The sequence below is a fragment of the Oculina patagonica genome, chromosome 14, assembly GCF_052425735.1.
Source record: "Oculina patagonica isolate OP01 chromosome 14, crgOcupat, whole genome shotgun sequence".
Lineage (NCBI taxonomy): Eukaryota > Metazoa > Cnidaria > Anthozoa > Scleractinia > Oculinidae > Oculina > Oculina patagonica.
Window position 1 is genome coordinate 15,499,126 of NC_135771.1, and position 16,257 is coordinate 15,515,382.

Sequence of the window (16,257 nt, forward strand, 5' to 3'; positions counted from 1 at the left end):
TAAACGGTGAAGTCTACATGTGCCTCTAAGGCAACTCAGACAGTTTAATAACAATGATTAATCTGAAAAGTGAAACATTTGCTGGTTTCAAGATTCAAGACAATGATTATGTTAAAAAAATAGTCTCAAAGACAAAGAAAAACTTAATTACAATGGAGATGTTGTTTACTTTCTTCCCTGTTTCTTTCTTATTCACTTGTGTTGCATTATAACATTGCAAAATACAATTCAGTATCTTTGACGAATCAGCGAGAAACAAAAGTCAATTTGTACAACAACCTATTTATAAGTGAAATTATTTAGTCCCAGAGAAAACTTTGTTAATAATTCAAGCACAATTTTCAGTAACGTTAACACACTGAGCCAGGTTCTTTAAACATAAAACTTTCGAAACATTTGTTGTCAAAATGGTCCAGCTTCTCGCTATACTGAGTTTACAGGGATTGTTGATGAACGGTAAGTGTTTCAAATTAAATTAATTTCTTATTACCGTGCTCGTATTTATTGAATGTTGGTCACCTACTCTCACTGACAAGACTCAAAAACTTTACTTTTCTAATATTGTAACGGTTACATTTCGTTTGTTTAAAACACTCCTTACATGGACCTTATCCGCTTAAAAAAGTAAAAGTTATATACAGTATGTACCAGGCTAAAAGAAAACGATAAATATAATACTGATAAAAGACCTTATTGATGAAGACAATAAACCGAAAACGTTAGGTTCTTTATAATATTTATATAGATTTATTTTAACCTCGTACAAATATCACTTCTTTTAAATTGTTTCTTCTTTACCGTAAGGATACTTATGCGAAGACACACGCTTTAGAGTCGGGCATATCTCGAATGAATAATTTATAAGTTTGTATTATTCTTCTATTTCACGTTTTTTGACTTTCTGCGGTAGCATGCAGCCATATTTTCGTCCTCGTCATCGATTTAGAAATGCTTTTTCATGACAAAGTAGTCCAATTGAAAAACGGGGTGCGAGTTTCGGGTGTTTTTCGTACATTCACTATCTCTCTTCTTTTACTAATCCAAACATCAAGCCTTTTAAAGACAAAGCTTTTTTGTTCTAAAGAAATTGTAGTCGATTAAATAATTTATAATAAACGCCTTTAGTTAGAGAATTTAGAAAAGCTGACGTTTCAAGCGTTAGCCCTTCGATGGAGCACACCGCTGATAAGGCATTTTTGGTCTGCCCAAAAACTATAAAAAGGGTCGCAATAGACATAAAAGTTACACTGGAATCAAGGTTTGATTTCGGGAGTAAATAACCGTGGGAAGTTTAACATCAATATAACACCTGCATCTTTTAAAATCTATTCAGAAAACAATTATTATGAACTGTAGTTTTTATTTTAATTTTAAAAGCATACATCTGGCAGGTTTTCAATTAGATTGAAGTCAATTTGCACAACACAACGCGTGAAGCCGTGCAAAACTGATTCGGTTCATAACATTCGTTGCCATGGCCTTCGTTCTCGTATTCCTATGCTTTCAGGGACTATTTATGATTAGTAAGTATACATCGAAGGTTTTTTACTTGATTTCATTGTTTCTGGAAAGTTGGAGGCTTTGCTAGGAACGTTATAGAAAGCAAGATACGCCGAATCGTTTTGTCGTTGGCCAAGGGCGAGGCAGAGAAACTAAAAACAACGCTTATTTTAAAACCTGTCTAAAAGAATACCGCCGCACGATTAGATATTCTTAACCCTACCACATTCACCGAACATTTTTCACCTATCCTAACCTCACTACCAATGACATACAACTTAATAATCACTATCGAAATTTTTCTTCTAGACAAAACGCGATACGTTCAGTCAGGGAAGACATTTTAGTCCCTGAAAGCAGAACATTGGAGCCCTTTGGTCCAAATTTTCAAGACAAGCCATTTTAGTGTAGTTCCGTTTATTTTAGTTTAACCTATTTTAGATTTTTAAAGTATTTTAAATTCAAATCGTGGGTTTATACTGTCAGTCATCATGTTTATTTTAGTCTTGCTTGTTTATTTTGCGCACAAATTCTGACTTAACATGTAATCCAAAGTTTCTTTTTTTAACACGAAGAAGACTGGTTTGGCCAGCCGAAAAATAGTAACCTTAAAAAATCACAAACATACGTTGTATCGGCTTATCCTTTTACAAAAGTTCTACGTTATAAAATGAAATAACGGTTTAAAGATGATTGCAAATCTAATTGCCATTTCGGTAAATCTGTATAATGAGCTTCTGACTTAAATTGGGTCTTTGATTAAAAAAATGCTTAAAGTTAAACAACACCTGAGAGAACTCGGTGTGTTTTGAACTTTCGAAGTCGAATCTAAGAATTATCACAAATGATATTGATTTTTCACCTGTTTGAAATAGGTGTCCTCGGTTAATCATTTAAGAGCCGAAGATTCGCTTTGTAAAGTAAGTATTGTGATAATAACAACTCAACTTTCTTATAATTTCAAAAGTTTTGCAAAGCAAAACTTTGAATTTTATGAATTATTAATGAATATTTTCCTCTCTTTATATTTGGCTTGAATTTTAACTTTTGGCTTGATAGCTCTAAACTACAACTTTCAAAAACGAGGTTCTCATAATTACCAATCGCGCCAAGTGATGCGCATATATTACATCTCTCTTCTCACAAAATGAACCGAATAATACTGAAAGGAACCTAGCAACTAATTAATCCGTAAGCAATGTGGCACACGTTATAAAAAAAAAAATAACTGAGTCACAGTTAACGCAAAAGTTGCCAAAAAAATGTTATTCGCAATTTGTTCATAAGTCAAGTATCACGCATGGCTTCATGTCTCGACCGGATCGGGTGAGACACGGCTCATTGCCAATAACCAGTGCGGGAGGGTTAGCTGTTGGCCTCTGGCTGTGTGCTGGTTCTGAGTCTGCCCCATCGACAATCGTGGCACTCAGAAAAGGATATTGAGGCCTCGGGATCATCATCTGCACTGGTTTCTTTATTTGTGTACTGGGGTGCTCTTGATTTCAATAAGTGGCGCCTGTTCTGCGACACTCACTTCCATCTTTGCTGCACACGGTGTAGGACCTCGGGATGCTGTGATGGCCCAGAACTGTGACGGACTTCCAGTTCCTCGACTTTCTTTGAATGTGAACTTCTTAACCACTCGCAAGAGGTTTCAGCTCTCTAGCTCCCTGATTATAATAGTGCCTCTGGGTGGCCTAATTTTGCTCCATTCTCGCTCTGGCTAATTTTGGACTTACCACGTTTGGTTTGAAATGATTACTTGTAATAATGATTACTTGAGTCTGCTCATCAAAAGCTGGGTTGGCGCAGCCAAGTTATCCAATGGGGTGTTTCTGATTTCCAGAAGGCCGAGGTATGGATCTCGTTTATCCAACTGTGATTTCTTTAGGAGCTGGTTATCAATGTGAACAGACTTTTCAACGAAACCTTTTGATTGAGGGTAAGTGGGACTGCTTGTGATGTGACTGAAGTCCCTTCATTGGCAAAATAAGCAAATTCCTTTGTGGTGAATTGCGAGCCGTTGTCAGATACTAAAAAAATGGCTTTCAGCTTGTTTGTTACTGCTGACATGTGCTGAGATAGTTGAACAAGGTATTCTTTCCAGCTCAAAATATCTGTTGTAGTAGACAACTACAATCAAATACTCTTCATTGTCAACTATGAACAAATCGGTTTTAACGTTCTGGTAGCTCGTGTGCTATCATTGGCACCTTGGGGTTGGAGCTCTGGTATGTGAAGGCTGGGCAATTTGAGACGATGTATTCTATCTGACTGTTCATGCTGGGCCAAAACATGACTTTCGTTGCTGGATACTTGAACCATGTCAATATATCCTATGTGGAATCGCTTTAACATGTCCTTCCTAAGCGCAGCATGAATGACAATTTCATTTCCTTTGAACTCTTAGCTTAACAATCCAACAGAAAGAGTTCATCCCTGTAGTCAAAGAAGGGCTTTACTGTTAGCGGACAACTTTTTCGGTGGTCTGGCCACCTCTCTTTGATGACGATGATAAGCTGCTTCATATTAGGGTCAATTCGCAGGCCAGTCAATCACAAAGCAAAGGGTTTTTATTTTTCGCAGCTTTATGTTTTATCATAATGTCCTAGAATGTTTTGAAATTCCTTTGTTAAATTTCAGATTTTTTGTTATAAATAGTTTTCTTACTTTCCAAAGTACAGCCTTGCAAAATTTCTAAAAATTCTAATTACGGGTTCGTTACAAATGGTGCCTTTCTGGAAAGAAAATTAAACGCGCGGTCGCTGTTTTCTGATCGACTGCGCACGCGCAGTATTTAAATTATGCTTGTCTCTTTGTCTCAAAGCCTTGAGCGTGCGCTCACGGACTCGAATCCAAGGAGCGCGCGGAAACTGTGTTCAGACACCTTACGTGTATCGTTTCCAAAAAAGTGTGAATTGGGTTCAGCCTGGAATCTCCTGAGTTTTTATCAGTTCTCAGTTAACACCAGATTCTTTCTTAAGGTGTTTTAGGGGGATCTAACCTCTCATCTGAACATAAAATCCGGGATTATCTTCTGGCTAACTACGACAAGAACGTCCGACCAGTAATAGGAAATAAAACAGTGGAAGTGGAGTTTGGTATGAAAATCAGCAGACTTGTAAAAGTGGTAAGCACAGTCAAGTGAGTCAATAACATAAGAAACGCACTTATGTCCAACGGACAAACGGATACCACCCTCACTAATCGTACCATTTGTAAAAGATTACGAGTTGTCAAAGAAGCCTTACGATTCGTACTATTGTAACGAATGGTAAGTTCCTTAGTCCAGTCCTTAAACTCTCTCTTCCGCGCGCTCTTTATAGGGTTTGACCCCAGGCGCGCAAAGAAAGAGTCCAGGATAACTTGCATGCGCATGCTCAGAAAGAACCAATCAGAAGCGAGGAGTGTGGAGTCACATGCTTGGAACGCGCGCGCTTGGTTAGAAATGCTCGCTCAAATGACGAATTCAACTACGCGACCAAGCGCGCAAATAAATGTAAGAAATAAACTGTGCTCAATTGAATCCAAAACCAATTCAATAAACAGGTACAAAACTAGGAATAGTTGACGGATAGCGATTTGTGTTTGGGCCGTTAGCTTTTAGTAGACACTGACTGGAAAACTAGGCTTTTTAAAGTTTTTCCGGTGATCCAGCTTAAGTACACGGCCGCGTAGTTGAACTTGACCAGCCGCCATCTTGAAAACTAAGCACTATCGGGAAAACCCTGTGAACGAGCTGAACGAGGTTGACGTTTTCCCACTTTTTCCCGCGCTTTTGCACCGACTACATGTATAAACTTCAATTTTTGATTGGCTCACTAGATTGTTTGTGACGTAGTTATTGACATTGACGTAATATTTTCCTCTCTATTCATACGAAGTTTTCTCATGATTTCACTCTGTTTTTTTTTTCATCCTTATATCAAAGGACACTAAAGAGCAAACAGTTACTTTGGACACCTGGGTAATACAGGTATGTTATTTATTATCTTGGCTGCTTGACTGTTACTTTTCGAATCTACAAATACCACAAATTGAGACTTTTTTGCAGGTTAGATGAAACGTTATTATGTAATGTTTAAAAAATGAGCAGCAGTGTTTTATCAAGTTTAAAACACGAGGCGCAGCCGAGTGTTTTACACTTGATAAAACACGAACTGCGAATTTATTGAACGGCTTAAAAATCTTCTGATGAAGATCAATTAGTTCTTGCACTAATATTTAGATTTGGGGTTATTTTGGGCTAGAAAATTGGACGTAAAAGTTTAGCCGTGTCTTTATCAGATATAAAGACTCTCGTTAAACATTAATTTCTTTTGTATTTTCTTTATGAATTAATATTATTAATGAGTTTTTTAATTATTGGTCACGCCAATAAACCAAGAAGTACAAAGTAGTGAAGAAAAATGCAAAACCTTTCAACTACCTGTGCTACCCTGAAAAAAGTCACATTATCAAATTATTGTTCAATTTTTATACCCATCATTTTCATGGTGGCATATAACAATCAATAAAATCAAAATTTGCTTGTTTTTCACAGAGATGGATAAATGAATTCCTTGTTTGGGAACCGAACGATTTTGGAGGTGTGGATCTTGTACAGTTTGTCCCGGATGAGATCTGGGTACCAGATATTTCTCTTTTTAACAAGTGAGTGATTGCAGATGAAACAATATTTTTTTTGTGTTAGGAAGACATTTTCTAAGAAATTGTACAGTTTTTATGGCAAACTAATCTGATTAAATATTTACTCAAACATCAGAATTTGCGGTGATTTTTTTACCTACTGTTATGATCCCCCCAACGCTGTCTTCCCAATTAGCGACTGCGTCTTACTCTGAGGGCATTTTTTTTGTAACAAGAGCTCTTGAGCACAACTGCGCGCTCGTGAGCACTTAGGGGAGCCATGTGGGGTGAACAAAAGCACCCCCCCCTCCCCTTATCCCCACTGCGTCAACACTGTGCGACACAAACAAGATGGAAAACACTGCTGACACAGACAGTTCCACCGAAAAAACCAGCATGTGGAAACCGACCACGAAACAAAACGCATCAGTCTGAAACCGAGAGAAACCAGCCCGAGAAGACGGCGGCACGCCCGTCAGGGGTGGAGCAGAGACACCACGGCCCCAGGAGACAGAGGACGGGACGAGGGACGCCGAGAGAGCGCGCAGGACACCGGGGCCGCGGCGCCCCAGACGGAGAGCCCCCCGCAGCCCGCCGCCGCCCCCAGAAAAAAAAACGACAGCCCCGGACCGACCAGGGAGGGGACAGGCACCGAAAACGAAAAAAATAAACCCCGTGCAGAGCAAGAACTGCGCAGCGCAGTTAATAAGCCTCTTTTTTGATCTTACTTGCGCGATTTTAAATTGAATGTCGTAAAACCAAAGTAACCACTCTGGCCAATCACAAAGGACTCAGACAATCCATTTAATAAATCAAAGATCGAGGCAAATACAGTAAAAACCCGCGTGCAACAACCTTAATTTTTCCAGGTTAGCCTAAACGGGTTCTTACATAAGTGGTAGTTAACACAGAATAGACTACTTAGGCTCTCAAAGGGTTTAAATTTTCTGCAAAAAAATGCATTGTTGCTAATAGAACTTTCAGTCATATTAGGCCTAATTCTTATAAAATTTGCTTACCATATGAGTATTTGTATAGGTAATCACATGATTTCGAGTGCAATTTGGGATAAATCAGCGCGAGTAAATTTTTCAAAGGCTAACCAAATTGCACTCGCCCTACGGGCTTGTGCAATTTGTAGTCTTCGAAAAATTTACGAGTGCTGATTTATCCCAAATTGTACGAGAAAAATTATGTGATTACTTGTTAATAATACACATACAAAAATTTCACTTGAAGTGGATGACAAACAAACCGTATTAAGTAGCTTACCTTTCCGATTCGTTGTTAAACATAACGGAGTTGCCAGGCTTTGTAAAATCCAGATACCGCTAGGGAATTTAAAGCCCTCTGTCATGCATTATCTGGTGCTTTTATCCTTATTCAGTTGTATTGGTATGGGCTGAAATTTCCAACTTCAATTCACGCTTGTAATCTTTCTTCTTTACGAGCCGTCAAAAATCCTCGATTGGTAGCTTTCAGTAGTTTCTTAAAGCCTCTCTTGTGCTGTACAAACGTCCAATTCCTAGTACTTTGGTTTATATACTTATAACTTTCGTTAAATCGGTCAAACTTTTCATAAATCGTTATGTTTTTGCTCGATTTTTGCACTCTCAAAAACTCCGACATCGGCCGCCATTTTGTTTTGGCGCGCTATCCGACTTTCCTGTCAATCAATTTAACTTCAACTTTCTGCACTTAATTTCAACTTTTTGCACTCAATTTCAGTTTCAACTTTCAATAGGTTCTTATTAAAGGGGACTGATTGGAAATTTTAGCCTAATAGGTTCTTAAATGCTTGCAGTTTTTTTACTGTACATGTAGCCGACACGAAGCACGGGAAAACGTGTGCGAGCGAACGATGATTGGATTTTTTTTACTTCTGATTAGATGAGAAAGTGGCACAAGATTTTTACACCATATGAACCAATCACTATGCACAGTACTAACAGAATAATCTTCCTTATATATTAGCTATATTACTGAACATTGTGATATCCACTTTTCTTCAATATAGTATTAGTATTCTGGGGTATTCTCTGTGAATACTGGTAATACTGATTTCAGTAACAAAATAAAATAAAATAAATGACTCTTGCAACATGATCTTGAATTTGTCAAACAAAAATGTTGAGTCCGAAAATCGGAGATTCAAACTTGTAAGGATGGTCTGACGGTATTTAATATTATTAGCCATCTGAGTTAAAATTTCCTGTCCAAAAAACGGACTCAACAATTTCACGATGATCGGACTCAAACAAAATAGTAAATAAGGCAGATCATTATTAAATGTACTTGTCAAACCTCAACCATGAAAAAATCTGCTTTCAGCATAACAATCACTTAATTTTACTTTAAAATTCAAGCCTTATATCTTTTGACGTAAGCAAAAGGACTCTGCGGACTTCAGTTTATGAATTCACTTTTAACGTAAATTTTTCCGACAGAAGTAGACAACAACTCGTGAATTGAAAACAAACAACTTTACACAACGTTAATAATGTAAATTTGGACGGAATTTCTCAATTGTGGAAAAGGTGAAATTAGTTTGGAATGCCTCTTAATAAATTATAAAAAATACATCTTTTTATGCTAGAAAACATATATTTTTTGAAAGGTGACCATTATTTATTAAAGGATTAACACAAATTATATAAATGTTGTTGGGGGTCTGGTACCGAGATTAAGAAATAAGGTTGAAAAAACTGTATGAAATTACCCCTTGAAGTCCCTAGGGAGGCAGAACAATAGAAGTAGAGCGAGCGGAATTACATGGTTCTGCCCATTGGCAAGAACTGAAAGTAAATAAACAAATCACGGGACTGGCTTTGTTGACGTTTTGTTGTTAACCCTTTTCTTGTTTTTAGTGGTGATGACAGCGTTACTTTAGCTGGAGGACGAACAAAGTTTGTCACCGAGGTGTCTGTGGGCAATAACGGGATGAGTGTGTGGAGTGGACCAGCTACATTTAAAGCCAACTGCCAATTAGAGATTGGTAACTGGCCTTTTGACAACCAGACCTGTGAATTGGGCTTTGGGTCTTATACAAATGGAGTTAACAGGATGGATATCAAATTGTTTAAAGACAAAAGTAGTGTTTTTACCAGTAAGTATATCGCAAACCTTACGCCTTTTTCGCGCGCAGTCAGTCAGTCAGTCAGCCAGGAGGCCAGCAAGACAGCTAGATAGGCAGACAATCAGTCAGTCAGTCAGTCGTCGTGTGTGTCAGTCAGTCAGTCAGTCAGTCAGTCAGTCAGTCAGTCACTCAGTCAGTCCGTCCGTCCGGCAGTCAGTAAGCTAACCAGCAGGCAGACAGTCAGGTAGCCAGTACAGTCAGTACTGCCGGTTCAGTCGATAGGTTGGCCAGTCAGCCAGAAAGCCAACCAGTCAGTCAGTCGGTCAGTCGGTTGGTCGGTCGGTCGGTCGGTCGGTCGGTCGGTCGGTCGGTCGGTCGGTCGGTCGGTCGGTCGGTCGGTCGGTCGATCGGTCGGTCGGTCGGTCGGTCAGCCCTGTCTGTCGGTCGGTAGAGACCGGCATGAATTCTGCTTCCCGTATCTCACCGAGCCAGTCGTTTATAGCGGAGCTCCGACTGCGAGCGGAGCATCCATAGGTCAAAATAATGGTAATTCATCGAACCGAGAAATTTTGGGGGGTCGCCCCGTCCGTGCGTAGGACGTCCCGTCCATACGTAGGTAAACTTCCTTGACTGAAAATCTGCACTCAAGTGTCGACTGATCGGCCGCGTGTGTGTCGTTTAAAAGGGGGAAATCCTTCTCCCGGATGTAGGTTGTCACATGATTCAGTGGTTTGATTCATGTCAAAATCGAAATGCTTCACGATCGGTATTTCAACAAGTAAGTTAACACCTCTGAAGGGAGTGAAGTCGCGCCAATTCATTTACTACTTCGAAAGGTCAGTCGCTTCGATTATTTTTTCGCAGACGATTTTTTGAATGGGTTGCGGTCTTTAATAACCTCTACCTCGCTTGTTTGTAAGTGTGCAATGTTTGTTTGGTCTTAACCCGGCAGCTGTGACATTAATATTTGACATAATTTAAGTTGTAATTTTTGAATTGCCTTTTCCAGCGACGTGACTTAAGATTGCTGTGACTACAACAACTGTCAGTGTCTCCATCAATTAATAGAAACACGATTTTTAACCAATCAGCGCACGTATTTACTTTGTGCTACTTTGCTATGGACTCTTGCCGGGATGTTCTATCAGATGCATGAGAGTTTTTTTCTTCAGCAGAAGAATTTAATACAGTGAAGAGACGTTTTTCAAAGTGACGAACGACTACAAAGGGAAAGGTCGAGAAAAAATAATCTATTTAAACTAAACTTGTTCTGAAAATCATGTTTACTGCATTTAGCTCGAGCGCGAGCTGTGAATACATACTGACTTTTTAAAGTAGTTAAAACAATGTTTTGCCTTAGTGAAGCTCACTTTAACACTAAATAACTACACTGAAAAGAGATTATTTGGAGATGATTTCGTTTAAACTCTGCACACGGCAAGGGATAAAAGATTACCACCTTTATCCCACCCATTTGAGTGGACCGATGTTAGAAACAACTACAGGCAAGAAAGGATAGAGACGAGAATAAAAAAGATATATTGCGTCTCTTTTGTAGAAACGAAACGATAAGAGGATCGCGAAACTATTTTATATTCTGAGAAAGCAGAGAATTAAATTTGAACTAATTTTTAGCACCATAAGTTGTTCTGTCTCAAGATTATTATTTTTGTTGCACGTAAGACATTCATTCTAACCATGAGCGATTTTAAATTTTTATTATATAAACTGCAGTGGTAAAGCGAGTGGTAGCAAATCGATAAAATAGGTCACCAAGGGTGACATGAGTCTAATGCCGTATGGCATAGTGATACAGATTGCGCGGTTTTCGTAAGCCGGTTAAAATTGGTTAGAGGTTTGTGTTCGGGAGTTTAATTTAAAATGCTTATAGCAAGCTAGGGGCATCGTGGATGATTATGGATGAAAACGAAACAGTCATAAATGTTATATGCTTCACAAAATTTAAAGTATGAACAGGAGTTGATGTTACTTCTTCCGTATTGTCCGTAAAAGCAGAAACGATTAAACATTTGGACAAGATTGCGTGACGATTTACAAAAAGCATGTTCATTACAACAAGGGTTGAAGAACTTCACATCGTTTTCTTTCAGATTTTTCACCATTTTGATGATGACTCTTGAAACAGATTTTGCAATAAAAGCACTTGAAATAGTGACTGTTACTCCATTGTACTGTAAGCACTTAGTGACAGATTTTCCTAAAAACGGGTGTAAATGCTCACGTCAATATAATGATGACCTTTTGAACGCTGGAAACTAGGCAATTATTATCGAGCTACCATACACAGGAGCGAAGACTGTTTATCATGATGTACAAATTTCGCGAATCATCACTTCCATATCAATGTAACCATTTTATGATTTTTCTAGCTGTAAGAAGAACTTAAGATCTCTGAGAGTCGTAAAAGCATGAAATTCGATTTCAGTGTATGGCAAAGGCCGGGACAGTGTAATACTGCAAAGCGGCCAAACAAACGCATTTTGATTTAGTCGCGTAACTTGATTTACATTTATCCATGTACATCTTTTATTTTTGAAGGTTTTTGTTTGCACTGTAAAGAAAAAATTGGTCAAAATTCGAATGACTTAAATACAAAATACGAGGTAAAGTTTTCTATTTTTTAAAACAAAATAAATATTTGGTCGCATTGTGTAAATAAACGCGAGTCGCCGTCGAAATATTTTTTTCTCAAAGACGTCTTGCTTTTTAAGCAAGACGAAAACACAAGTGCTTAACTGAACTGAAAACGAAGATTTATTTTCACAAAAAGCTTACAAATGTCTTAACTGGAAAATTATTACGTCCTGTTCAAGTGTTGAATAATCGTGACTTGAGAAAGAACTTTTAATTATGCGTGGGAACACGTGTCGCTGATTGGCTGTTTTTAATTGAAACTAATCGTGCGTGTCCGTACGGAGTCCGTTCTTGCAGCTGATCATTGTTTTCTACATTACAGCGAACGATTATCGATCCCGAACCATTCCCTTGGGATTGCTAACAGCTTTTTTCATATAACAAAGAGTCTAATGCGCATGCGCAAAGCGCACGCAAGCATTAGACTCAAAAAATGGTATCACACATATGTGGATGAAAATGATGTCTTGAAACTATGGGCAAGCGTCTGCATTAACGCTTTGGCCGCATATTTATAAGAATGGAAACATGGTAACTCCAGTAAAAATTAAATAAATGGGGAGCTCCGCTTTTAGGCTTGCCTTTATCTATATATTACATTCTATATGTGATATTTCTGTGTTTTTTATTCGTTCTTTTCATTACCCTAAGCTCTTCTGCCAATTCAGTTCATTTGGTAATGTTTATCTAAACGGTACATTTTGTTTATTTGCAGAACGATTTGTTACAAGCGGTGACTGGAACATAACCGGAGTTTCCCGAGCGATCAAATTAACAAATCACGGCGACTGTTGTCCATTTGACTTCAGTGAAGTGGTTTACACGCTGAAAATGTCACGGAAACCTTTATATTACTTGTTTTATCTGGCCATTCCGAGCATAATGCTTATGTTCATCACTCTGACAAGCTTTTTAATTCCGGTGGAGAGTGGAGAGCGAATTGGCTTTGTCACAACCATGCTTCTTGCCATGTCTGTGTTCCTGCTGCTCATTCCGTCTTTTCTCCCTGAAACTTCCAATGACGTTCCAATCCTTGGACTAAGTTTACAAGCCACTTTGGTCATCATAGCCTTGGTCCTGTTTGCCAACATTTTTGTCCTGAAGGTCTTTTTCATGGAGGGCACTCCCCCGGAGTGGGTGCAAAACGTTTTCAACTTGTGCAACAGAAAGAAAAGAAAAAGTGTTCAACGAATTCACATGTCTAGCTCAGAGGAACAGCCATCAGTCAAATCTCCCGCCACATCCGTGAATGCAATAGAACTGTCCACATCGCCCACAGCAAACATGCCCAGGGACTTGGACGAGAAAGAGGAGGAAATAACATGGCAAAAAGTGTCCATCAGGCTGGATCATGTGTTTTTTCTGTTCTTTGTTCTATGTGCAGTCGTTTTTTATTGTGCAATCTACTTGCAATAAGTTTTAATTTCATCAAAACTGATAGACCCAGCAATCTCTTGGGTGATCTTTTTCTGCGTTTGTCACGACCTCGTTTAGATGTCAGAAAAATTGGGTACGAACCCGTCAAAAAGAGCTTACGGACAGGATTATTTTTTAGCATTTACATGAGGTCGTGCTAAAAGTGGCATAAGAGCCAAGTACGCTATACTTGTTTGGGGGGAGGGGGGCAGGCCGAAATTTAATTTGTGACTTCGGTAACCAGGACAGTGTGTTCTATTTTGAAATTAAGACAACCATTCTGCAAACTTTGATAAGGGGACGCGGATTCTGGCAAAGAGACTGTCAATACGCCATGTTGAAATAAACTGGTGCATACTGCCTGTATCACCAGGAAATTATCATGCAAGCTGATATGTTAAAGAATATGAAGAAAAGGAAACGCACCCAAGTTGTCTCTCAGGTGTCTCAAGAAATTAACTGATAAGAGCCAGATTATCAGAAAAGGAAATAAACGCTGGACAGTCCGTTGGCCACGCGAAGGTATAAGACAGTGACAAAACTTAGAGGAGGACGGTGGAAACCAAACTGAAGACCCTAAGCTACACCCAGGAGACATTGGAAGAAAGCAATTGATGGATATGAGTGGAGGAAATTTGTTGCTCTCTTAAAGAGCCAATGAGTGTATAGGGCAGTAAGTAAGTCTAAACATTTTCGCAAGCAGCCGAAAGTGGGCTGTGACAGTTGAATGTTTTGGATCACAGGGATACAATAGTGCATAGGATTATAATATAATTGGCACATCTAGTGGATGCGCCCGGGCTCCCACATTATTTTAAGGCCAAACAAAGACCCGAAGCGCCGGAAAAAATATTTTGAAGAGCGGGCCCCCGTTATTCCAAGGTCTGGGTGATCAGGCCCACCACTTACCAGAAGGTCTGGATCCGCCCCAGTGCACGTGCTTGATAGAGGAATTTATTTCTTTCACTTTTTGAGAGTACTGTGAATTCTATGAACTATTATAAAACCTTGTTATGGTATGGATGCCCTGTACAACCAGCTCCGTGAAAAAATTCTTTGCCACGTCTTTTAACTTATAACTCAAGTAACACGAAATTAAGAAGAAAATTATGATCTGAAAAAGTTATGCACCCTTGCTTCATGACAGTAGGCAAAGGACACGGACAGAATACTACTTGTTGAGAGACGCTTGCATTGCCTAATATGATTCACTAAATATTCATTCTTATTGCTGGCGAGCCTCAGTGGGGAGAACCGTCTATTCCTTACAATCGCGGGAAAAATCCAAATTTTGTCGAAAGTGAGATCAGAAACACGCGTTGTCGATTGGTTTTTAGCCTCGTGTGACAAGGATGTTGTGGAGATTTAAGCGCATTCTTTCCAACCTTCTTTGCATGCTTGCTTGACTCACCGCTTGACTTGGTCAGAGATAAAGAGACGTAGGCAGTTTCAAAGCTATAGCGAATTGTAGGGTATCGGTTTTCTTTTGGAATAATCTGCAGACTGTTGCATTTGTAGCAAGAGACAGAGACAGAGAAAGAATACTGTCACACGAGGCAGTCCAAAGGGCCTTTTGATTTATTATCCGGGGTATCCACGCTTGCGATGACATTACAATATGTATATTACCTTAGTTGGCCATAATGTAAGCGATCTTATGTAAGTTATCTTAATTTCAGTACAGCAAATACTCTTTTGTAAATATTTGTAATGTAGTGTACGTAGTGTTATTGTAGGTATTGTATGTAATTTTATGTGGTATTGTTTGTAGGGTACTTAGTATCTTTAAAAGTACTGTAAGTAAAGTATAGTATTGTATGTAGTGTAATTAATGTGTAGTTATTGAAAGATTAAATAGAATTGCCCTGACGTACTCGTTTTCTTCATTTACAAACAATATATCACGCTGTATATTAGTATATAAGAATAGTAAAACACGACTCGAAATAAAGCAACGAAATGTTGGCGATGTCTTTACACTTCTGCCCAACTGGTCATACAATCAACGGTTTCACACTGAAGAAGGGCTATGCCCGAAACGTTTGTGTTTGTGATATACACAAAATGACACTTCTATCATCATCAATTTTTTTTAAAAATGTTCGGGTTGTAGCCAGGCATGTTAAAAATTCGAATTAATAAGTTGACACTGGCTAAAATATTGTTTTTGGACGTTTCGGCCTTCTTTAGCAAGATAAAAATGCAAATGTCCAACGGCGTCCAGTTGAAATATGTAACGAATGTGTGATAAAAACTAAATGAACTTTCCGAGTGCAACAAAAGTCTCTAGAGCATTCTTAACGAGTCTATGATTTCTTAATGCTATTGTAAACGTTTGGTAGTGCTATGTGTTCGTTTATAGCGTTCCTATCTCGCACATAATGCTTAGCTTCAAGAATTAGTCGTTGTTTCCACACCGTTGACCTGTCAACAATTTCGACGCTCTCCAAATCTATTTGATCTTATATACAATTCCTCTGGTATCCTCTTTCCCTTTCACAGGATCGAGAAAGAGGATACCAGAGGAATTGTATATAAGATCAAGTGTAACGATTGCGACTGCGTTTATGTTGGTCAGACATCACGCGCGCTTAAAACACGTATGGAAGAACACGCAACGGCCATCGCAACATTTGATAAAAACTCTTTGTTGGCAAAGCACCATATGCTTAACGACCATCAAATAGATTTGGAGAGCGTCGAAATTGTTGACAGGACAACGGTGTGGAACAACGTTTAATTCTTGAAGCTTGGTATTCTGTGCGAGATAGTAGACTGTTGCATAAGTCTAACCTACTGGTTATAAATGCATGAATCTGTTTCTCAGTACATTCACTAGTAAGGTATTTCCGTATGTGTCGGATATTATACAGATAAAAGAATGCACTACCACAGGTCTTTGTTATATGCGCTGCCATATCCATGTGCGAGTCGAACCAGGAGCCCAGATTTTTCGCCGAATATACGGGAATTGCATCAAC

General features: G+C 38.8%; 1 protein-coding gene across 2 annotated transcripts; it reads left to right on the forward strand.

Annotated features, from left to right (window-relative positions):
• Positions 1 to 329: 329 nt before the first annotated feature.
• On the forward strand, positions 330 to 15,144 carry LOC144638010 (neuronal acetylcholine receptor subunit alpha-5-like). Of its 2 annotated transcripts, none has more exons than XM_078497109.1 (6): positions 330 to 456; positions 4,485 to 4,630; positions 5,432 to 5,476; positions 6,044 to 6,153; positions 8,997 to 9,235; positions 12,576 to 15,144. In XM_078497109.1, the coding sequence occupies exons 1-6, from the start codon at positions 408 to 410 to the stop codon at positions 13,274 to 13,276; spliced, it is 1,290 nt and encodes a 429-aa protein (XP_078353235.1). In that variant the 5' UTR covers positions 330 to 407; the 3' UTR covers positions 13,277 to 15,144. The 2 variants fall into 2 exon arrangements, with proteins under 2 accessions (XP_078353235.1, XP_078353236.1); XM_078497110.1 differs by lacking the exon at positions 330 to 456 and adding an exon at positions 1,424 to 1,523.
• The last annotated feature ends 1,113 nt before the right edge of the window (positions 15,145 to 16,257 follow it).